The sequence below is a fragment of the Aquila chrysaetos genome, chromosome 6, assembly GCF_900496995.4.
Source record: "Aquila chrysaetos chrysaetos chromosome 6, bAquChr1.4, whole genome shotgun sequence".
Taxonomy (NCBI): domain Eukaryota; kingdom Metazoa; phylum Chordata; class Aves; order Accipitriformes; family Accipitridae; genus Aquila; species Aquila chrysaetos.
The window spans coordinates 40257846-40278655 of NC_044009.1; the positions used below are offsets into that span (position 1 = coordinate 40257846).

The 20810-nt window shown below is 47.3% G+C and overlaps 1 protein-coding gene across 5 annotated transcripts in view; it reads left to right on the plus strand.

Moving 5' to 3' along the window:
• GLI2 (GLI family zinc finger 2) overlaps nt 1–20810 on the plus strand; it is a 204585-nt gene that overhangs the window by 168952 nt on the left and 14823 nt on the right. For all 5 annotated transcript variants that reach the window (XM_030018854.1, XM_030018853.1, XM_030018859.1 and 2 more), the window contains 5 exons: nt 5512–5713; nt 7957–8170; nt 9793–9906; nt 13368–13499; nt 17105–17254. In XM_030018854.1, the coding sequence (XP_029874714.1) occupies nt 5512–5713; nt 7957–8170; nt 9793–9906; nt 13368–13499; nt 17105–17254 (812 nt within the window). The remainder of the gene's footprint in view (nt 1–5511; nt 5714–7956; nt 8171–9792; nt 9907–13367; nt 13500–17104; nt 17255–20810) is intronic.

Consider the following 20810-nt stretch of genomic DNA (forward strand, 5'->3'; position numbering starts at 1 on the left):
TCAGGAGGGTTTTGCTGCCACTATTTCTAGTGTGATACAAGGTCTGAAATCTCCCTCCAGGAAAACCATCTCTTGTAATGTCCCTCTGATGGCTCACAGCCATGGCGAGTGGTCGGAGCAGGAACCTCTGCTCCCGCCTCCCACGTGACCCGGGGTCTGATCCTGCCCTTCGGCACAACAGCACTGGGAAGAGCCGTGGGAGTCAGACCACAAGCCACCACATGTGTAAAAGCTGACCATTTGGCTCATCGCTGGCCCGTTGTGGATAAATCTAAATTTGGGAAGAACATCCCAGTTTCTGAGCAACCCGTGGCTGTGATAATTCATAGACACTGTAGGAAACTGCCAGGGAAACTTTTACCTTTTTACCAAGAAATCTGGACTTTCCTCCCAGCTCTAGGCTGGCTGGAGGACCGGGCTGGGACATTTGGCAGACGTGGGCAGTGTCACTTGAAAATTCAGCCTTGAATTCTTGCTAGTTTAGAAATGGGATATTTAAACCCCGCCCCAGGAGAGAAATGCATTTCAGTTGTGAGCTGTGGTGTTTACATTTACCCTGCAAAAATAATGCTGCTGTAAAGTCAAGCTTTTTTCTGCTAAAAAGTTATTCCAGGCAGTTTTAAAAGGTTTCTTAAAATATGTGGGTTATATTTATTCTCTAGCATGTAGAGCTGAGCCTGTCACAGTCAGTGTATCTGGGTCTATGTATGAAACAGTATGGAAAGGCCAGTGCACACCAGTTAAAACACTGTAAAATGTATCCAGAATTTACTTCTTGTAAGACGAGGCAGCAGGGGGCAAAGGCCTATGGTAAATTTTTTATTGACCTTCATAGGCAGCCATCCACAACGCTATCACCAACGTCCAGAGCTTTGGCTCAACCTTTACTGCACCCTTCCATTTACCAGTTCACATCTCCATTTTAATCTCCTCCTAACTCTGAGAGAGAAGGGAACGGTCTTTTGGCTTAAAATTTCCTGTGTCTCACTTTAGGCCAAAGGACATTTTTGTTGTTGCTTGAAATCTGAAGCAGTTTTGAATTCTAAGAAGATATCTTTACCTTTTGCAAAAACAAAACCAAAAGCATCAGGTTTCTTCCATTCAGAGCTAGTTCATTTAATATACACTGAATAAATAAAAAACAAGCTGTTAGTATGTCCAAAAAATGACTGCATAAACATAGCATTTTTTCCAAGTGGGAGAGAATTAGTTTGAAAGTAAAGATGAGATATTTCAAACAGGAGTGTCTCTACGTCAGCTTTTAAATTCACATTTATTCTGTGCTCCAAAGTCCATGGAAGCCAGTGGAAAGCATCTGCTGGCTTGAACAGCTGTTCGTTCAAGATGAGAGGTAGAAGTAGCAGAGCAAATTGATACAGGAACAGCCACCACCCATCCTGGGCATGCTGTAAATGTATTTGGCTGGAAATATTATCAAACACCAGAGGAGGCAATGATACAGGTATCTCACGAAGTTGTCTTGTTTCTTGTTTTGCTGTGTGGACTTTGGCCCATCACTTCTTTCTGGACCTGGGTGAAAAAGAGTGTTACCATCTCTTGGCAGTATTCAAGGGAAAGAAACTGAAGGTAAAAAAGGTCTCCATCTGAGGTAGAGAGGCACAGAGAAATTAATTTTAAAAACTGAAATGCTGCTAGATGAATGGAATTAATTTTAAAATAATTTCCTACTTTTATTTCGGTGTGTGACTTTTTAAAATTCATTTTAACCTGTAATGATTTTAGGTTTCTGAACAAAACATCTTTTAGAACAACAACAGAAAAATAACAGATTTTTTTCTTCCGATAGTGTTGAAGGGGGTACTCTGACAGTTTGGAAACTTCCCCCATCATATTTCTAAACATTGAAAAAGTCTTGAAACGCACCCTGTTCATTTTGATAAGTCAGCATTTTTGAAGGGATGATCAGTGAGGGAGCACTAGAGATAAATCCTCCCGAGGCTCTCCGTCTCTGTGTCTGAAAAATGGATCCTGCCTTCATTTACTTCTCTGGGCACAGTCACTGCTGAAAAAGTTGTATGTGGTTTTTCCTTTGAAACATCACTGGACCTCAGGCAACAGAGGATTTTGCTTACGTATTCGAGTGGCTGTCAGTCAGCTCATATTGAACACCTTGCCTATGTGTACAACTACACTAATGCTTATCTTCGCTGCTGCCTGGTATCATTGAACGTTCATGCTCAGTGTCCTCAGATCAGGGGATTAGGTCAGGCCAATTTTATTATTAAGAACAATCCCAGTGCTGCTAATCTGCTTTTGAATAATAATTTTGAAAAGATTCCCCCTTCCTAAATGCGCTGATGAGCACTTCTTCATTTGGTTAAACTCCTTTTCCGTTTCCCAGACGCTTCTCTTCCCGGGTACCTTGGGCAGGCTGTCATTGAGAAGAGAGGAATTTTTCATCCATAGCATGATTTTAGGTCACAGCTCTCCCTGGAAGCCCGCAAGACCTAAGAGGCTTTTCTGTAAAGCATGAGCCCAACATATTGGATCTGCTATCAAACATTTTAGATAGCCCACGGTACTCGCAAGATCTAAATTAGAGTGGACACTAACGTAATGCATATTACTGGTTTTGGGCTGGAGAATTCCCAGGCCAGCTTGCAAATCTGACAGCTTCCAGCAGAGTTTTACATCGGGAAAAAATGACGTACCTGTGTGCAGCAGGGAGGGGTGCCCACGTTGGTTGCACTGCCAAAACCCAGGTTTCTGTTGGACATCAGGACTTCTTCCCTCTGTAAATTAATGGCGACCAATGGCTGAACCAGCACTGTGGACATAAATCATGGGAAGGAACAGCGAGAAATGAGTACAAGGCTTTTCTTTCTATTTAGTAATTTATCAAGGGAAGTGGCACATTAATAAACAGATCTCCCTTGAGGTGTGGGAGTAACAGAGATAAATATGACTGTCAAATCTGGCCTGCTTCCTTCTGTTAGAGAAGGAGGAGACTGCGGGAATGCAAATGCAGAAAACAATATCTATATCTGGAAAGACGCATATTATTTGTAGGACAGAAACACTGACAACTCAGCTGAGATGGAGCCCGATCGCACTTGGTGCAATACATACAGTATAAAACACAAACCCTATCTAAAGGAGCTCATCTAAATAGATGACGCTAGGAAATAGGGACACAGAAAGAAGCAGCAACTTGCTCAAGGAGGTATGGCTGGGGAAGACTTGCAACAACACCCAGGTCTTTCCAGGTTGTGGCCCATGTATTGAATCAAGATGTCTTATGGCCGGGGCTGGGGGGGAAGTTTAATTAGTTCAAATCAATTACATTACATTAATATGTTGTGGACAGAGCACAGTTTTGACTATTATGATCTAGACCCAAGCAACCTTCATGTTGCTTGGTCCAGGGCTCTGGCAGCGCCCAGATTTCATGAACCAGATGTGAAGTTTGGGAATGCTCCACTCCAGCCTTTAGGTAGGGCCAGCCTTTGCTGAGGGAAGTTCATTTGCTCATTTTGGCTTTGTGTCCATAGTGCATCTACAAACCAGCTGCTACTTTTCCAGCTCCCAAGGTAAGTGCCACTCACCACAGCAGAACAGGGCTGGAGTCTGCCAGCTGCAAACGTTAGGAAAGTTTGAGTCTAGTCCCTCCAAATCATGGGACAGCTTTAACACTCAGGAGGTTATTTTTATGGACCACTGCTGCTCTTTCTGTTTGCTACCTGATCCTTGAGTCACGTTTTCTAGCATCTCCCTGCCTCGTGAGGCTGCAAAATGTAGTTATACAAAATACTGTAAGAAGGTGTTCAGCATATATGCAACAACCTGATTTTTAGGAGAAATTCCCAATATTGTCAGTATTGCAGTAAAGGCATTGCAGCTAGCAACCCCTGAAGCTTCTCAGGTGTGGGACAAAAGTCACAAAAGTGCTTGGTTCAAGTACTAACGTAGCCTTGGACTTCCAGTGGGACCTTGGGCAAGTCATTTATCTTGTGCAACAGGGGACATTATGGGTAATAAGGGGATGGTGGTGCTAAAACCCGTCGATTACACAGCACCCAGGCATGGTAATGACAGAGCCACTTAGGTACACGGGTGAGTCACGAGGAGACTAGGAGACTGCAACCCAGCCACTGGTCTCAGGGAAATGTTGACACAAACTTCTGTGAGCCAACACAAATCAAGGAACCATTTGGTCATGCTGGCAGGATATATTTTACCTCCTTGTACATCCCATTCACCCTCTCACATACCAGCACTGTGGTCAGGACAGAAAGTTTATGCTCTTGCAAAGTGCTGGGCTTGTGTTTGGTGATATGCAACCAAAATCAGTCCCTCCAACCAACTAGAGGAATATAGCTCGTATTGCCTGTCTGGGCAAGTTACTGTTTTATTCACCATATTTAATGGGATATACCCACAGCAAGCTTTCTGGGGAGACCACCGCTCAAAAGCCGGGTAGTAATACAGTGCTGCACTCATTGAGGGAAGGAGCTGGAGCAGCTGAGCCTTCCTGCACCCCTGGGTGGATAACAGGGATTACCAGCCAGACCCCATGGCTGAGTGGCATATTTTACCCTTAGAAATCTTTTTTTCAAAAATAGGTGACCTAAATGCTGCTCTCGTTGCTTTGGAGGGATGAGCCATTCCAGCCAGGGCTAGTGCTCAGGCAGGCTTTGGATCTGGTGCCCTGGTATCAGGGAATGTTGTGATATGGCCCATCCCCAGCTCCCGTCCATGCCACCTCGGAGAGTTGCAGGTGGGTCGGGCGTGGACAGAGTTTCCTCTTGATGAAGTCAGTCGTTCCAGTTAGCAGTGCCGAAACGCTGGGGGAAGCCAAATTCATACAGTAGTAACTCTCCATGAATTGCAGATCCACAAACGGGACTGGCAGGGTTGGAAATGACTTCATGCCCGAATGATTGACAATTGCTAATAGGGTCCAGGCACTGGCAGGTCCCCTCGGAGGGGGAGAGCTTGAACTTTGTGCCTAGGCTGCCAAATTGGTTTTCTTAAAACTCTTAATTTACTTTCGGGGCTCCTGGAGCCTCGCCTCCTTCGTTAATTGGATGGTCAGCATTGTGCTCGCCCTCGTTTGGTTTCCGCTCCCTCCGCACTCAAGCACACACACCATTTGCAAGGGTTGCCCCGGCTCTTACGTGCGGCTCTTCTGGCCCGCTGCTCCTGCCACCGAGTCAACGGGGACAGCTGCGCTCATGGAAGCCTTGCGGGGCCTTTTCCCTTTTAATTTTAAGTTAATTTAGTGCCAGTGAAAGGGGGTGATGGACAAGCTTCTGTTTATTCCCCAAGGAGGGTGAAGGAAGCGGGCACTGGTGGTGTTGCCTGACCCCTGTCATTCAGCACCCAGCAGAGAGGAAACCTCCTGTCAAAGTGCAGCTGGTCCCCGCGCCGCTCCTGGCTCCTGAACATTCCACAGCAGTCACAAGCGCAGCGGGTCTCAGCATCTCCTGCCCCCCCGAAGGAAGGGAGCAGCCCGCTGGTTTTGTCTGACAAAGTCTCTCTTTCCTCCAGTGTCCCGGTTTTCGAGCCCGCGGGTGACTCCGAGATTAAGCCGAAAACGAGCCCTGTCTATCTCCCCGCTGTCTGATGCCAGCATTGATCTCCAGACGATGATCAGGACCTCCCCAAACTCTCTTGTGGCGTATATCAACAACTCCAGAAGCAGTTCAGCGGCGAGTGGCTCCTATGGCCATTTATCTGCCGGGACAATCAGGTAAAGCTCTGGGACCGGCTCCATTCAGCTGCATAACCATCCCCACAAAAGGAGGGGGGATCCTCCAGCAAGGGAGACCTTCCCTTCCTTGCAACCTCTGCTTTTGTGCTTTGGGGCTGTGTAGTGTATTAAATCAAAGCCCCCATCTGGTTTTGCATGTGGAAGGGTACTTTGTGGCATAGGCGGGGTAGGAGGTTGCTGGATTGGGATTATTGGTTACCAGTTTCCAGTACTTGCAGTACGATCGTGCCTCCCTGCAAGCAGAAACAGAGAATAAATTCGTCTAACAAAATGCTCATTGTGAGCAGTTGGAGTGGTTAAGAAACCCTCTGATTTAAGAGATTGCCCCAAAGTATTCTCCAAATTATTGGCCCACATTCTTAAAAAAAATGTTATCTGGGCGGATTGAAGAGCTTAATTCTAAAAACATATTTAAAACAAATCTAAGCCCTTGAGTAAAGTTTTGTTCAAATCTTAATTAAAAAGCACTTACACTAGGCAGCTCACTGTTGCCAATTCCTGCCGTGATTGCTTCACCCAAGTTTCACAATGTTATTATTCTTTTTATTACTTTACTGTTAAAAATGTTAGCTCTAATTAACACTGATGTTGCAAAGCGAGGGTTTATAAAGATCACGCACTCCTAAAATTTGTAGGGAAAAACAGAGATATTGCCATTAGTAACTATAACATTAATTTTATAAGTTACTTTATAATGCTTACTTAAACAAATTGCAACTCCTTGTCTGGTAATCATATTTTTCTAGTCTTTTCACCTGTTGTCGTTAACTGGGCATACCTGTAGCATCTCATTTTGTACTCAGATTTTAAGTTTTTCAGGGTAACATCTGGTATTTTCAACAAATCAGTAGAGTGCAGTCAGGCCCAATGGTCAGTTGATGGCCTCCAAGGGAATGATCAAGTAATAATAAAGAATTTGAAACTCTTCTCAGTGTTCTAAAGGTGTATCTTAAATGTCAGGAATTGTAAAATGGGTTACATATATAACAGGATAACTGTCAGCAATTTGGGGTGAAAAGACTCTTTTGTTACTATTTTAACAAAGTCTTAGTGACAGGAATGAAATCCTTTCTCACCTGCTCAGACCCAGATCCTAGTAGCACTTCAGAAAGTCGTATTAGGACTTTACTGTAACACAACAAAGCTGTGCAGCAGCCTGCCATCACACCTCATTTGCTGCAGCGCGTATTTAACTCCCAGACCTCTTTTACACTGTAGTGATTTTTACCCTTTATTCTTTTGGTCAAGTTGTCATTAACTGGTCTGGAACAGAAATACTAATTCTATGGTCACCAGCAATAAGTATTTTCTCTAAAAGCAAAATCGGAAATGAAGCATGTTGCTAATTATGGCCCTGCTCTCTGAGCACTCACACCGTGGGCAGTTTTAGTAATATGAGAGAAAATACCATGAGGGTAAAGGTTCAGGGCGGCCACCTCTTAAAGGTGGGAAATAATCAATTTTGGGGCTGAGAGTCTATGGTTTGTGCATCACCCACCCAGAGTACAGGGAGCAGAGCATCTCCCATGCTTCTCCATCTTTGCCAAGAGGACTCACCCCAGGAGTGAACCCCTTCTTTCCAAAAGCAGAGCTTTGTTTTTAATGCTGTCGACTGCTGCATCCTGGCTCAGACCTGTTGCCCCCAAGCAGCCAGGAGCTGGTGGTGTTTCTGGTCACGGCCGACCTAGATTGGAGCTGAACCACTGACCTACATATGAAGGGTGACATACTGCAGCAGTCCCCTGAGCCAGCACTCCCCTCACCTGAATGCAGAGTAAATTACATGGGTTTGGAGTATGTTAAATGGATAGTTATTCATCCCCCCTGTAATCTGTGCCAGGTCAGCCAGGTGATGCTGGTTTTTTATATGCAGGGTAGCATAACCCCAAGGTTGCGAGTCTGCAGAATAGGTCTGCCTGGGAAAACCTGGGAGCCTCAGGGGCTGCAAAGCCAGATGTGTCCATGTCCCATCCTTTTCTGTACTCTCTGCCAAGGGCTTTGGCTGTTTTTAAACATAGGAAGCAGAGGCACACACGAGATGAATCTGTCCTTGCAGTAAAGCAGGCTGTCAGGCTTATCATGGCATTGAAGGCATCAAGCTGGGGCATTGCAACCTGTCTCCTGGAGTCTCCAGGAAGCCAAACTTGAATCAGTCGCAAGCTAATGTGATAAATATTGTTTAAAATAACCCCTCATCATTTTTCCTCCTCCTGTTGCTGCAGTCCGGCGTTCAGCTTCCCCCACCCCATTAACCCCGTGACGTACCAGCAGATCCTGACCCAGCAGAGAGGCCTGAGCTCAGCCTTCGGACACACTCCTCCCCTGATACAGCCGTCCCCAACCTTCCCCCCGCGTCAGCATATGGCGGTCATCTCTGTCAACCCACCGCCGGCACAGATCAGCAGCAACAGCAACTGCATCTCTGACTCCAGCCAGGTAGGGGCGGCCATCCTGGCTCTCTCCATGCATGGCACACAGGGAAATGGAGGCACGTTCTCCATGGGATGAGCGCTGCCCTTCGTGTACTTGCTCTCTTTTTACTCACTCTCTCCCTTTACGTTGCTTTTTCTTCCTCCTGGCAAAGCTTTTCTGGACTAGTCGCAGCCAAATTTTGTGCCCTCCCTTCCTTGTACGCACACACATACCTACCCATGCAGGAACCAAAGGCCTTGGTCCATCAAAGCATTGAACATGATACGCAGGGTCATCTCAGGCAGCAAATCTCCTTGAACACATGTTGTGTGCTATTGAAATCAAGGGAATTCAGCACATGCTGGAGTGTTTTGCCAGGTAAACACCCGAGCACTGTGAACCAAGCTTCATCAGTTCTTTCACAAATCCCTCCTTCCTTTCTTCTACTGGCATGAACCATACCAATGGTCTTAAAACACCTTATTCCTTTCCTCTTTAACAAATAAGTGCATCTTACCTAGGACCTCTAGCCATTTTACTTATAGTTCCATCTTTTTCAGTAGCTACTCTCTCAGGGTATCCCTGCTGTTGATTTTTACTGTTAACGTTTGCAAAACCAAGGGCCAGATTTTGAAAACTAGGAATGCCATGATATGTATGAAATCCCACACCTCAAATGCGTCCTTGCAAATACCTGTGAGTTCACACAGGCACGTGCATGTATGCACAAGCCCTCCACATGCACAGGGTTAGTGAATATGTCTAGCACATTTTTAATCATTTTTCCTTCCTATTTTCATTCCTTGGAAGTTTAAATTGCAGTTGCTTTTCTCCCCAAAGACTTATTTCACCTCATTTCACACCCATTTCAAATTGTTGTTTTAGTTGTATCATACTGAACTTTTCAGACTGGTTTATTGTTTTAGGGTTTCTCATGGCTGCTGCACTGCAAACTCTGTTTGTTATTGAAGGTTATTTGATTGATTGGTTTTGTTTTCTTCTTACAAACTGGCTACCAAAATAATGTGGCTGGCAGGAGTTATGCCCCTGTTTAATAACTTGCAGGACCAATCTTGAGCAATTAGCAAGAGTGTATTTAAAATGTTAATGTTCCAATTTTATGCACATACAATGGGATGGTTTTTCTCATGAAGTTTTTCTCATTTTTTAAGAGCTTAGCAAAATATACACATAGCCTTTCATGCACCCAGCATGCCAGAGCCTTCGCATGTAACCAGAGCCCCCCACTCCCCCCAGGAATTCATTTTCTCAACAAATCATTTCATCGCATTGAGAAATAAAATCGTGGCTTGGGTGGGGGTTGCATAAGGTTTTGATGGCTTTGACAGCGACTGGATGACTCTGAAGCGTAGCAGCAGCAACAAGGCCAATCTCACTGGTGAGCCTGCAGAAGCTGATGCTGCCCTTGATTCTTCCCTCTCTTCCATCTCTCTGCCTTGCACGAACCCACACAGACTAGTTTTCATGTGAAACCCGGGCCAGCAGCCCAAAACCCTGTTGTCCCCGGCCACTCCTGAAGTTCAACCTTGACTGATTTTTAAGTTAATTTTTAATAAGGAGGGGGGCTGAAGTCTGCCTCTCCTCCCAAACCCCGGTGCCATATCTTGCCTGGTTTTCTTTCCTAGAGCAAGCAGAGCAGTGAGTCGGCCGTGAGCAGCACAGTCAATCCAGTAATTAACAAGCGCAGCAAAGTCAAGACTGAAGTCGAGGGCTTGCCCCCAGCGTCCCCAACCACACAGGTAACCTTCCTGGTGCAAGACGACTTGTGGGGCCAAGGCAGCGAGCTGCTGGGTCTCGTTGTCTCTGGGAACGATACTCTTGGCACCTTTTGCTGCAGCTGGGAGCAAGGCATCAAAGTCTGCCAGGCAGGCGGGTGTCTTTCGGAGCATGAAGCCCGGCAAGGTACAGGGCGGAGCTGCAGTGACTGAGTGAAGCATTCGATGGGTGCTTGGGACTCAGCTTGCTGTTGCTGTGCTTGGATAGAAAAAAAGGAGGGAGGGAATATTTCAAGCGTGATAATTTAAAAATGATGTCTGAGTTTTCTGTGCTGGTAAGCAAGCAGCATTAGTGTCTCAGAGCAAACATAGATTATGAGGGAATCTTGCATGTAGGTAGAAAACTTGCAAAAAAGGACGACTTCTTGATTCAACAAGGAATTGCTCCTAGAAACATCCTTTACACTGGTGACACAACATTTGACACCAAGAAGGGCCCAAAGGCCTTTGCTTTCTTTCCGGAGCTCTGTGATTGCAAACTGTTTAATGGCTGACAGTATCCATCTGACCGTCCTTTATCACAACTGTAAACTATCAGGAGTGCTCTGGGCACTTCATTTTCATGAAATATTAGGCCGTGTTATTGTCAAGCAAATGGAAGAGTTGATGACAAATTTCTCCTTCTGCCCTGGTTCAGGAGCAGGTCTCAGCATGATGCATGGGGACAGCAACGTGTGCAGTCATCAGGGGGCTGGTAAAATTGATGAAGATAGCATATCAGGGAAAGATAAACATGCTGTAGTCAGCACGATTAGGGCAAAGAGGCACCTCTCTGGAGCTTTGAGTTTAGGAGTGCATCTACACACTGCTGCAAAAGCACATGCCCTGAAAAACCAATCTGGCCACCACCTGGCCTAATAAGGCCACGTGTTTATTTCTTACAGCAAATGAAAAAAGATTTGAAAGCCATCACCTGTTTTCTCAAAGTATCTGTAGCAGAGGAGCTGTGGGACAGACAGCTGCTTGCTCAATGGCTATCATACTCCGTTCTCTGCTCCAAGGTGAAGAGGTGTGCGCCCAGTGGCAGGGAGTGCTTGGATAGCATCAGCCTGGCTCACCCCTGCAGCCCTGCCCCAGAGTTTCGTCCACTGGTCTTATGCGAAATAAGCACTGAAAGAAGTGGGGGAGTAGTTTAAAGCGGTGCAAGAAGGTTTGATTAGAATAGCGAGGTGAAATTAAGAGAAGCAAAACACACGCTGGTCGTCTAATAGTTCCTAATGAGGAGATCTGTGAAGTAATACCCCAGGGGAAATGTAGGCTTCACATCTTGCAGCATTTCAGTATTGACTGGGAAATTAGTGGAAAGTACCTTGTAAGAGACAGCCCATTCTTGGCAAGGAGGACAGGTTAAAAGACTAAACGTAGGGGGTGTCTCCTCTTCAGTTGGTCTAAGCAACAGCAACTTGTTAAATTTGGGGATTCCTGTTCTGCAGGAGACTGTGCTGAGAAGTTGAGTTACAGTCAGTTAATTATTGACTGATACATTTTTTGCAGAGTATGAAGCTCATCCATCCCAAAAAAAGCATGCATGTGTGTGTTTTGTTTTGGAAATGCTGTACTGGAAACGCCTCATGTGAGTTGTGGTTTGGGTGTTTAAAATCCTTGGCCAGACAGTGTCTCCCACGATGGTTTGTGCTATAAAAAACGCAATCCAGACAAGATTTGTGGGACACAGCGGAGCACTAGGCATGAGGGACCTGAGTTACTGTACCCTTACGATACCACAAAACCTACATCTCCAGTAGAGATTCAGATCAACATTGAACTAGCCAGAAATGAAACAAGTCAATCCTCTTCAACAATTTAAAATGGTTTCAATTCCATTTTTTCCAACAGAAAGTATAAAAATTTTGGCAAAATAGATTTTTAGTAGAAAATGTCACTTTTCCAGAGACCACAGTTTGCACGGAGAGAAATGTTTCAACAAGAATAATGTTCACAGCTCAACCAAATAGGAATTGCAGGAAAAAGAAGCTGCTGTTTGAACTTTCTCAGATTATTGCTCTGGGCTCTGATATAGTTTGAATCTCCAGAAGTCTTTCTGTAAATTACTACAGTTTCCTGTCCCAAGAGCCACCTTACAATATTTTTTTTTAAATTAAGAGCTAATTAAAACAAATCTCTTCCTCTCCTTATCTAAATTTTTGAATTGAAAAGTCACAGCTGGCATGTATGTCATGAGCTAGTTAATGAAAATTGTTGAACTTTCATATAGTACATCGCACTTTGCAAGTCATATAATGCCATTAAGTCATTAATCATTGCAGCCCCTCAGTAGGCATTGGAAAGGTGTTGGTGGGGAAGGAGATGGCAGCCAGATAGGTCTGTTTGGGCAGGTCAGAGGCAGTTTGAGAGGGGTCTGGCTGTGTCTACACACTTATGGTGCCAACTGGAGCATCAGATCATGAGGAACAGTGTCTGATGTGGTCAGTCACCCCAGACGCTCCTGTCTAAAGCTGCCCTGGAGGCGGGATGCTCTGCACTGGGCAGTAGTAGTAATTGGGAGGAAAGGGAATGAAGGGGGTCAAAACCTGCAGGGTTCTGTATTGTTAAATTCCCAAGCCAATATTGGCTGCTGATTGCCCTGTCTGTAGTGCAAGTGTCTGACGCACGCAGAGCCAACAGTTGTCCTTACCTCTAAATTGTACTAATTCTGTTGTATGTTACACTATTGAGTAGGTGCCGATGTTTTAATCCTCATAGCAGCCATAACAAAAATCTTCTGTGCTTCATTTAGCACTGAGGAGCTGGCTAGACAGAGAAGTTAAGGAGAGAGCTCACAGCGTGCCCAGCATTAAAGTAACTCATTTATGAGTCTGGAGCCCCTGGAGCTCTGCTCTGCAACCCACTCATCACCGGGTCTTGCTCAATCTTCCCATATTTCCCTATCTCAGAGGAGTGCTTTGAGGGCTTACCACTCTTTCCCTGTGGAGTATCCTGCAGGCATAAATCTTTGGGTAAGGGTTAGGTATAATTTTCTCATCTCTTGAAAGATGCAGAAAACAGGACCCCCCCTCCCCAACCCATGTCAGGTGAGTGTGGTAATCACTAGCCTCTGACTGCTCTGTGGTTTCTTCATGCTCCCCACTCCCCCCAGATCAGAACTTTTTCTCCAGCAAAGAACACAACCGAAGGTCAAAAGCCAGCCTTTTCCTTTCTCCAGCCTTTCCTGGGACTGCCCATGACCTGGCGGGAGCCAGGCACTGCTGCGACCGTGGCTTCGAGGTGTTTTGTGTCTTGTGATTAACTCTGATCCATTTCGACCAAAACTCTGTAACTCATTATTTCACAGTAATCAAGGATGTTATGTTGCCGCAATGGGCATGGTTTTGTGATCAGTTGATACCTGCCCTGTAATCTATGAGTGACGGAGGAATTCAGATGAAAGAAGTTCACCTTATACAATGTACCGTTGTGTGTTGCAGGAGCATCTGACAGACCTGAAAGAAGATCTAGATAAGGATGAATGTAAACAGGAGCCTGAGGTTATTTATGAGACGAACTGTCACTGGGAAGGGTGCACAAAGGAATATGACACTCAAGAGCAGCTCGTCCATGTGAGTAATGGTTGGGAGGAAACCCCAGCGATAAATTTGGGTTTCTGTGCACTTGTCCTCATTTTTTATCACTAGCTGCTGTACAGCCAGAGCTCACTCTGGGAGCTACTAAAGGTGCAAATCAGAGATACGGTGTGTAAACACTGCCAAAGCAGGTCGCTGCTCCCCAAGGAGTTCAGCTGCAAGAAGCTTCTCATAGATTATTTGATGTTGCTCTCTTCTCAGCTGCTGAGGCTGCAGTTTTGGTCTCCCTTGTGCACAACCCAATGACAGAAGGCTCTGTGCAGAGGACCTGATCAGAAAATGGGGAAGGGGGCTGAGCCCTTCCCTCTTTGCTGGCTGTATTTACTGAGCCTCCCCACACACCTACACCAGCTATGGGCCAGGGATCACCCATAACGTCCCCAGTCCTTGTCCAGGCCATGAAAGCCTTTAATGCTGCTGTGACACGAGCTGTGGTGCCATATCACTTAGAGGCTGTTGACCTGCTCAGCATATCCCTCCCGCAGAAACAGAGTGCTGCCAGAGTTTGGAGACATGCTCCACTGTCTCCGTCAGGGCCCGAAATACAGGAAGCGAATTGATTTTTTAAAAATTGGGAAATAGGGCTTCCATAATCACAGTGATGTCCCCAAACCAGTGTCAAAACTGCTCTCTGAAGCTTCCCCAAACCAAGTCATTAATCAGATTTTCAGTTCTAATTAATTCCAAGAGCCTTTCGTGTGCTCTGCTTCACCTGGGAATCCACCTTTTGGTTTCCTTTGGTTTCTTGGGTCAACAGATCCCTCAAACTCAGGGTGAGTGCCTGTGAAATCAGACATGATCTGTGTCTGAGCCCCATCCTGCCCCAAGCCCATCACCCTCCCAGGCCTCATTTTGGGTCTGTGGTGCGAGCCCCATTTGTTTGAAGCCAGCCCAGAGCTGCTGGGAATTCACCAGCCCCAGCAACCCTGCTGCTTGCAGCAAAATGTTGGATTGAGCAAATTTTGTGACAGGACCGTCTATCTTATCTTTTCCCGTCAGCCTTTTGCTGCTTGCCTCAGCCGGGCTCCGAGCCTGCCAGGGGCCACCCTTGTGCGACTCACATGTAGCCCTCTTCCTGAGGACTCATGTCTACTCTCACCCTTTTTTATATCTTCATTTCAGTCATCTTTAGGCACCACCAAGTAGGCATTAGTCTCCATTTCCCCAGGCTCCGCACACAAACATTATCTTAGCCCAGAGGGACCACACTCTAAATGATAATTTGGGGCATGTGCTCTTCTTCCATCTAAGGCTAGCACCTGCCCACCTCTGGCAGAAGTCACTGGTTCAGTGCAACAAGTCCTTGAGTAGAGACAGATTTGGAAATAGTTTTCGGGGCCAGTTGAGTGATAAGGTTTTAATGGGTTGCACATTGCATGCCACGGGGCGTTGCTTTTCTGGGGTTAAACCACAGCAGCCCTGTCAGATGGGCTGGGCTCACATTTGTCCAGCAGTATTTGTGCGTTTCCTTCTCAGACGTAAGAAAAACTCTTTAACTCTGCCCAGAGCAAAGTGCAGGGCAGATCCAGGCAGCTCAGCACAATTTATTTCCAGAGAAAACCCAAAGAAAAATATTTGATGGAATGTCCAAGATTTTCCTAAATTTGGAATGTTATAAAAATGGAGGCTTCTGTACTAAGATTACTAGCAACATGGGGTTGTGGATTTGGGATGCCTAAAATACACATGCAAATGAAATACAGATGTTGTGGGCCAACTTCTGAGAAGGTGGCATCCCACCGTGCACGGAAAAACTCTAGTTTGTGTGCAGAGCAAAGTACCTGGGCGTGCAGCGTCCGTTCTCCATACACAGTGGGCAATGCACTTGTGGGAGAAGTGAGTGTCAACAGCGAGCAGCAGGAGCAAGGACATATTTTTGCAAGCACCACTGCTGCTCCCAGCCTCTAAGGTCACACTCAATTTGAGAGAAGCCCAAGCAAAGCCTCCAGCCAGGTGGAGTTTTGATGGGACTATGGAGCCATAGCTGAAGTGTGGTGAGTTGTGCAACTGCTCCTCCACCGTGTGATGGGAAGCAGATGTTGCCCAGACAGTGAGTTAATAAGCCTAAAGGGGGGTATAGTCCCCCTCCCATAAACCTATCTTTCTCTGGCCCAAGCAGGACCAAAAGGGCAAGCCTGTGCACTCCCCCACTCCTAGCACTGCCATGTGTAGTCTTGGTTGCAAGTCAGACTCCCACACAAACAGAGCCAGGAGACATATCTTCCCAGTCTGGTTTGGATGTGGTTTAGCGTGTCCATGGGTCTCCTGGGGGGTTCACCAGATTTCCACCATCTGAGGCTAAAATCTCACGCTGATGCCATGTTATAAAACCAGAACTGTAAGCAGCTGAGCTCCAAACCCATACGAAACCTCTCCCAAACTCAGCCGCCCCCAACCCTCCCAGCATGCAGCTTTGGGTCTCGGTGTTTACCCGCAGTGCCCAAGGGATGAGCTGAGGACCATGCACCTCCTCTTGCCCTTGGGTAGACCTGGTGCCCCAAGCAGCAGGTCCCTGTCCCCAGGATTGGGCCACAGCACAAAGAATGCTGGGGCTGGATTCAGCTAGGACTGTGAAGGTCAGTGTTTCTGTCTTAATGCATTTTTGTGTCCTCGTGCTGCCTCACCACCCCAAGAAAGTCTCATCCAGAGCCGCAACATGCGTGCCTGGCCTTGGACGGGGGGACGAAGGCGGGGGCTGGAGAAAAATCTCAGCGCAAAAAAAACAAAACCCAAACCCAAAGTGGTTTATTTTAGGATTTCCTGTCAGTGAATGTCTGCTGAAAAACACAGGAGCGAGGACAGGCATTATTTTTGGCAGAGAGACCCCATTCAGAGAGACAAGGCCGCCGCGGGAACAGTGCTGCCGATGGGCTGGTCTCTGGCTCTGTTTATTTTTCTGCAGGGCTTCATCTGCCCTGGGCTGGGAAAAAGCAACCCTCATCTTCCTCCCAGGGTGGACAAAGGCACCGTTCTGGGTCTGGCTTTTCAACACCCCGGCACAGGATTTCACGGACCCGAGTAATTAGCAGTAATTGAGGCCACCGAGCTTTCCTTGGCGCATAGCTCGCAGATGCTGTCATTTCCTGCCAGCCGCCAGCACTGGACAGCAGGTGGATGTCTTAGGGCCGGTGTATGGGCTGGCGCGCAAGTAGGCTTAGAATCATAGAATCATAGAAACATTGAGGTTGGAAAAGACCTTTAAGATCATCGAGTCCAGCCGAGGCTTGTCTCCTCCTCTCCCCCATCCTCCAGCAGCACCCCAGGAAAGGGTCACAGCTGCGTAAATGCAGCACAGGAGGGTTCAGCAGAGACAAGTGAGAGGGCTTATTGCAAACCTCCAGTTTATAGCTGCTTTGGACCCAGCACCGGGTGTGCTGGGTGCTGTGCGCCTTCTCCTGCAGGACACACCAGACCACAGAGCTGGCTCCCGTGTCCCTGGTGTTATCTGCGCACCTGGGGCCCAGGTGCAGTGCCTGACCGCAAGCACTGGGGAGGGAACGGCTGGCTTTCGGAGCACTACGCGTGCTTCGCTGGCATCAGCTTTTCCAGGAGTGACCTGCTTCTCCCTTCTCTCCTACCAGCACATCAACAACGACCACATCCATGGGGAGAAGAAGGAATTTGTCTGCCGCTGGCAGGACTGCACGCGGGAGCAGAAGCCCTTCAAGGCTCAATACATGTTGGTGGTGCACATGCGAAGGCACACCGGAGAGAAGCCACACAAGTGCACGGTGAGCTGGCAGGGACACATGGTGCATCTCAGCTTGGCAAGTGGGACTGGACTTTGGTGGTCACAAAAATGCGTGTGCAGACACAGGCATGGCTTCAAGCAGGGCTCTCCCAGGGTACCTGCTGGCACCCAGCTCTGGGCCAGTCCAGCTCTCTGTGTCCAGGTTATAGCTACTTGCAGGTTACAGCCTGGGGACAGGGCAAGTGGTCAAGGAGGGTGTTCAAGGTGTTAGTGGGCAAAACTACATTTCCTTGGGGAAAATGGGTTCAGCTCTACCACAGAGATCCAGAGTGACTCAGGACAAGTCACTTAAGGTGGAGAACCAAGCAATTTAGTTGCTTATATACAAGAAGGCAATCCAGTAACCCCACGCTGGGGAACCACGTAACCCTGGTCGTGTCTAACTCAGCATCACCCAGTACTGCTGCTGGGGCTGGAATTTTCCCTCACTCACGTACCTGAGTGTGCAGACAAGCCTCCTTCCAGCCGGGGGAGCTGGGCCAACATCTCCTGCCTCTGCTCTCTTAATCCAGAGGTGAGGTCAACCCCTGGGTGCTTAAACCCCAAGAGGAGCTCAGTCCCTGGACCTTCTGCATGCAAGCAGCACTGTGCCTAGAGTTAAACACTGCCTGAGGAAGAGCATGGGCTGCTATTTTGTATCTCAGCCCTGTGGGGTACAGGCTCATCTAGCACATGGGAGAGCTGGGCTCACCTCCTCCTCAACCTCGAGATATTAAAGCCTATATCTCCCCTCACGCATGGAGTCTCCCAACGCACCACTGGCTGATGGGCAGCCAAGGATGCCTGATGGAGGGCATGAGAGAAGCGAGCTGTGTAGTTTAGTGTCTGTGGCCAACTGGTAGGAGAGGAGAGGTGTTCACCACCTCTTTCCACATATGCTTCAGCCCTTTTTCCTCCTGAAGGTCCATCCCTATCTTTTGATATCTTCTGCTCCCTGCCTTCTCCTCCTGCCAGTTTTTCATACCTCCTCCGCTGTCAGCATTATGCTGTTCCTCTCCCCAGAGTCTCGGAGATGAGTCTCGCTTTCTGCTTGGCAGATGTCTGAGCCCTCCTCCCGTATCTTCCTTCTCTTAGTCACTTCCAGCCCTGCTCCCTCCCTGGCTCTGCCCCAGCTCCTGCTTACAAATATTAGGATATGTATGATTTGCTTGCTGCATGACTCCTTTATCAATCTCCCAGCCCTGTGTTCATTTAATTTAGAGCATAAGCTCCCCGGGGCACAGGGCCATGTCCTTTGTTTTAATCTTCTAAAGCACTTTGCCCAGTTCTAGTGCCTTAGCAATCTTCCTTAAAAAGTATCAAGGAATATTGATCGTCGGTGTGCTACAAAGTGAGCAGTGAGGGAAAGTCTAGCCCTGCCCTTGCAGGTAGAGGTACTCAGAAAACAAAAAGCAGCAGGGACTGCATCCTCTTCAGCGCTGTAATGGAGCAGGAAAAAGCACCATTGCACAATCCTGCCTCTTTCAAGCCTCGGCTGTGTCACACTGGAGCAATAGCAAGGCTGGGTGTGTTTGAGTCTCAAGTCATCCTCTGCCTCCTGGAGAACTGCAGTCCCTCCATGTGCGATATGTCACAGCAACTATCCCCGAACTGGAGTACCACCGGTTTCCAATTGCCTGGGATACATGGCAGCTCTGCAGCCCTTCTGTGGCAGAGCATTCCTTGTCCAAGTCTGGCAGTGATTTTTCAAAGCACCATTTGTTTCAGACAAGAAGTTTGTGGTGTACATAAAGCTACAGATGAGCCTAATTGCAGCCTGGGATTTGGTCAAGGATTATTTCAACAGATGACAGCCAGAACTCCCACTGACATAATCAAATCCACGCATAAGAGTGGGAACAACTGCTTTGAACATGCACAGGCTGCTTTGCTGAGGAGCTCTTATTTGAAAATGTGGCCTTAGTACTTTTGCTCTTAATAACTGCATTTTTGTGTCAGTATCCAGCAAAACCAGAATGGACACATGAGTTGCCTCGTGCTGAGTTCCCTTTGTTTTCCAGCAAGCGGAATGATGTATTTCAGTGACTGTAAGCAACTTGAGTTGAAAAGGACTCTTTGCACAGGGCAGGAGAAAAAAGGGATATACTGTGCTACCTCAAAGTTGTGGCATGTTCTGTGGGCCAAATGGGCAAATGAAAGTTGTCTGAGGCAGGGGAACTGGATCTATCCCACCTCAACAAAGCCGTGGAAGGAATCAGCTCTTGCAGGATGCTCCTACTGTCCTTGAGGAGATCTGGATATCTCAAGAGACCAGAGCAAGTTTGCCTTATGTCCACCATCCCTATGCTAGACCTTAAAGGGAAGCCTAAGTAACCCTACTTCTTTTCCAGCACAACAAAGTTATATGGGATCAACCCGTGCCTAGGTGCTTCACGGGTTTCGTGGGCTGCATGTTTGCCTCACTCCTTAGCAGTGCAGGTGAGTCCTATGCCTGTGGAGCACAAGGAGACAGGTACCGTTGCTATTGCATACAGCTGCCTTTGGCCTCTGCCCAAAAGGGCCAGATCTCTGGACACGTAGGGCCATTCAGCTGCCCACAGGGAAATCAAATACTGAGCTGTGGCATGACCTATCCTGCTATGACACCAGTTTCTTCACTGGCCAAGATTCAAACATAGCAATGTGAAATGCTGTCACATCTGGGCTGAACTTGTAGACATGTTTAAGTGATCTGACTAAAATATAACACTCTGTGGCTTGCATACATTACAACAGGAGGGGCCGCTTGTTGAAACTTAAAGTGTGTTTTAAGGTGCTTGCATAGGAAGTGCAGCACGGGCTTTTCAATGCTCCCAGCTGAACAGTGAGTGCAGCATTTAGCTAGAATTTGGAAGGGAGCCTCGCATTTCTTAAAACCTCTTCCAGTGTTTGTAAGTTCCCGCTTGTTTCGTCAAAGAGCATTTAAGACGGCCTCCCTGGTTTGAGGTGAAATCCTCCCATGCTGCAGTCAGGGCAGGTGCAGGGAGAAGCCTCCAGCCCAGGCAGAGTGGAGGGTGGCAGGACCCGAAGCCTCACCGTCTCTCCCAGGCTGCTCCTTCTCGTTGTGTGGGCAGCTGGTTTCCTTCCAGGAGGAAGGTTCCTGGCCTGTTTTGTCATCCAAAAATCCATCTGTCTTCAAGATTGAGAGTCTTGTTTTTTAAACTCGTAATGTCAGACAGCCTGACCACAGCATCCTCTGAGAGTAGACCCAAGCTGCAATTTGGGAAACTTCAAAGCTTGCTAGATTTCTGCTTGTGTGTTAGAGAATGGTCTGGGCTTTCCAGCACTGGTGCTAGTGAAGTTGCAAGGCTGGCCAAACTGTCAAGAAGCCGTCAGTTCTCTGGGTGGGAAGGAGAGGGCCTCTGTTTCGGAGTGTGTTAGCTGCAGAGAGATGGCAGGAGGGGCTAAGAGAGCCCTGGGAGGAGTGGAGGGGTGTTCAATCCTGCTGGAAAAAAGAGTCTCTTGTTGAAATGTCAGGTGGGTACCCAACAAGGAGCAGCACCTTAAATATGACTCACTGCTGAAACTCTCAGCCTGCCTAGGGAAGCAAATTCTCC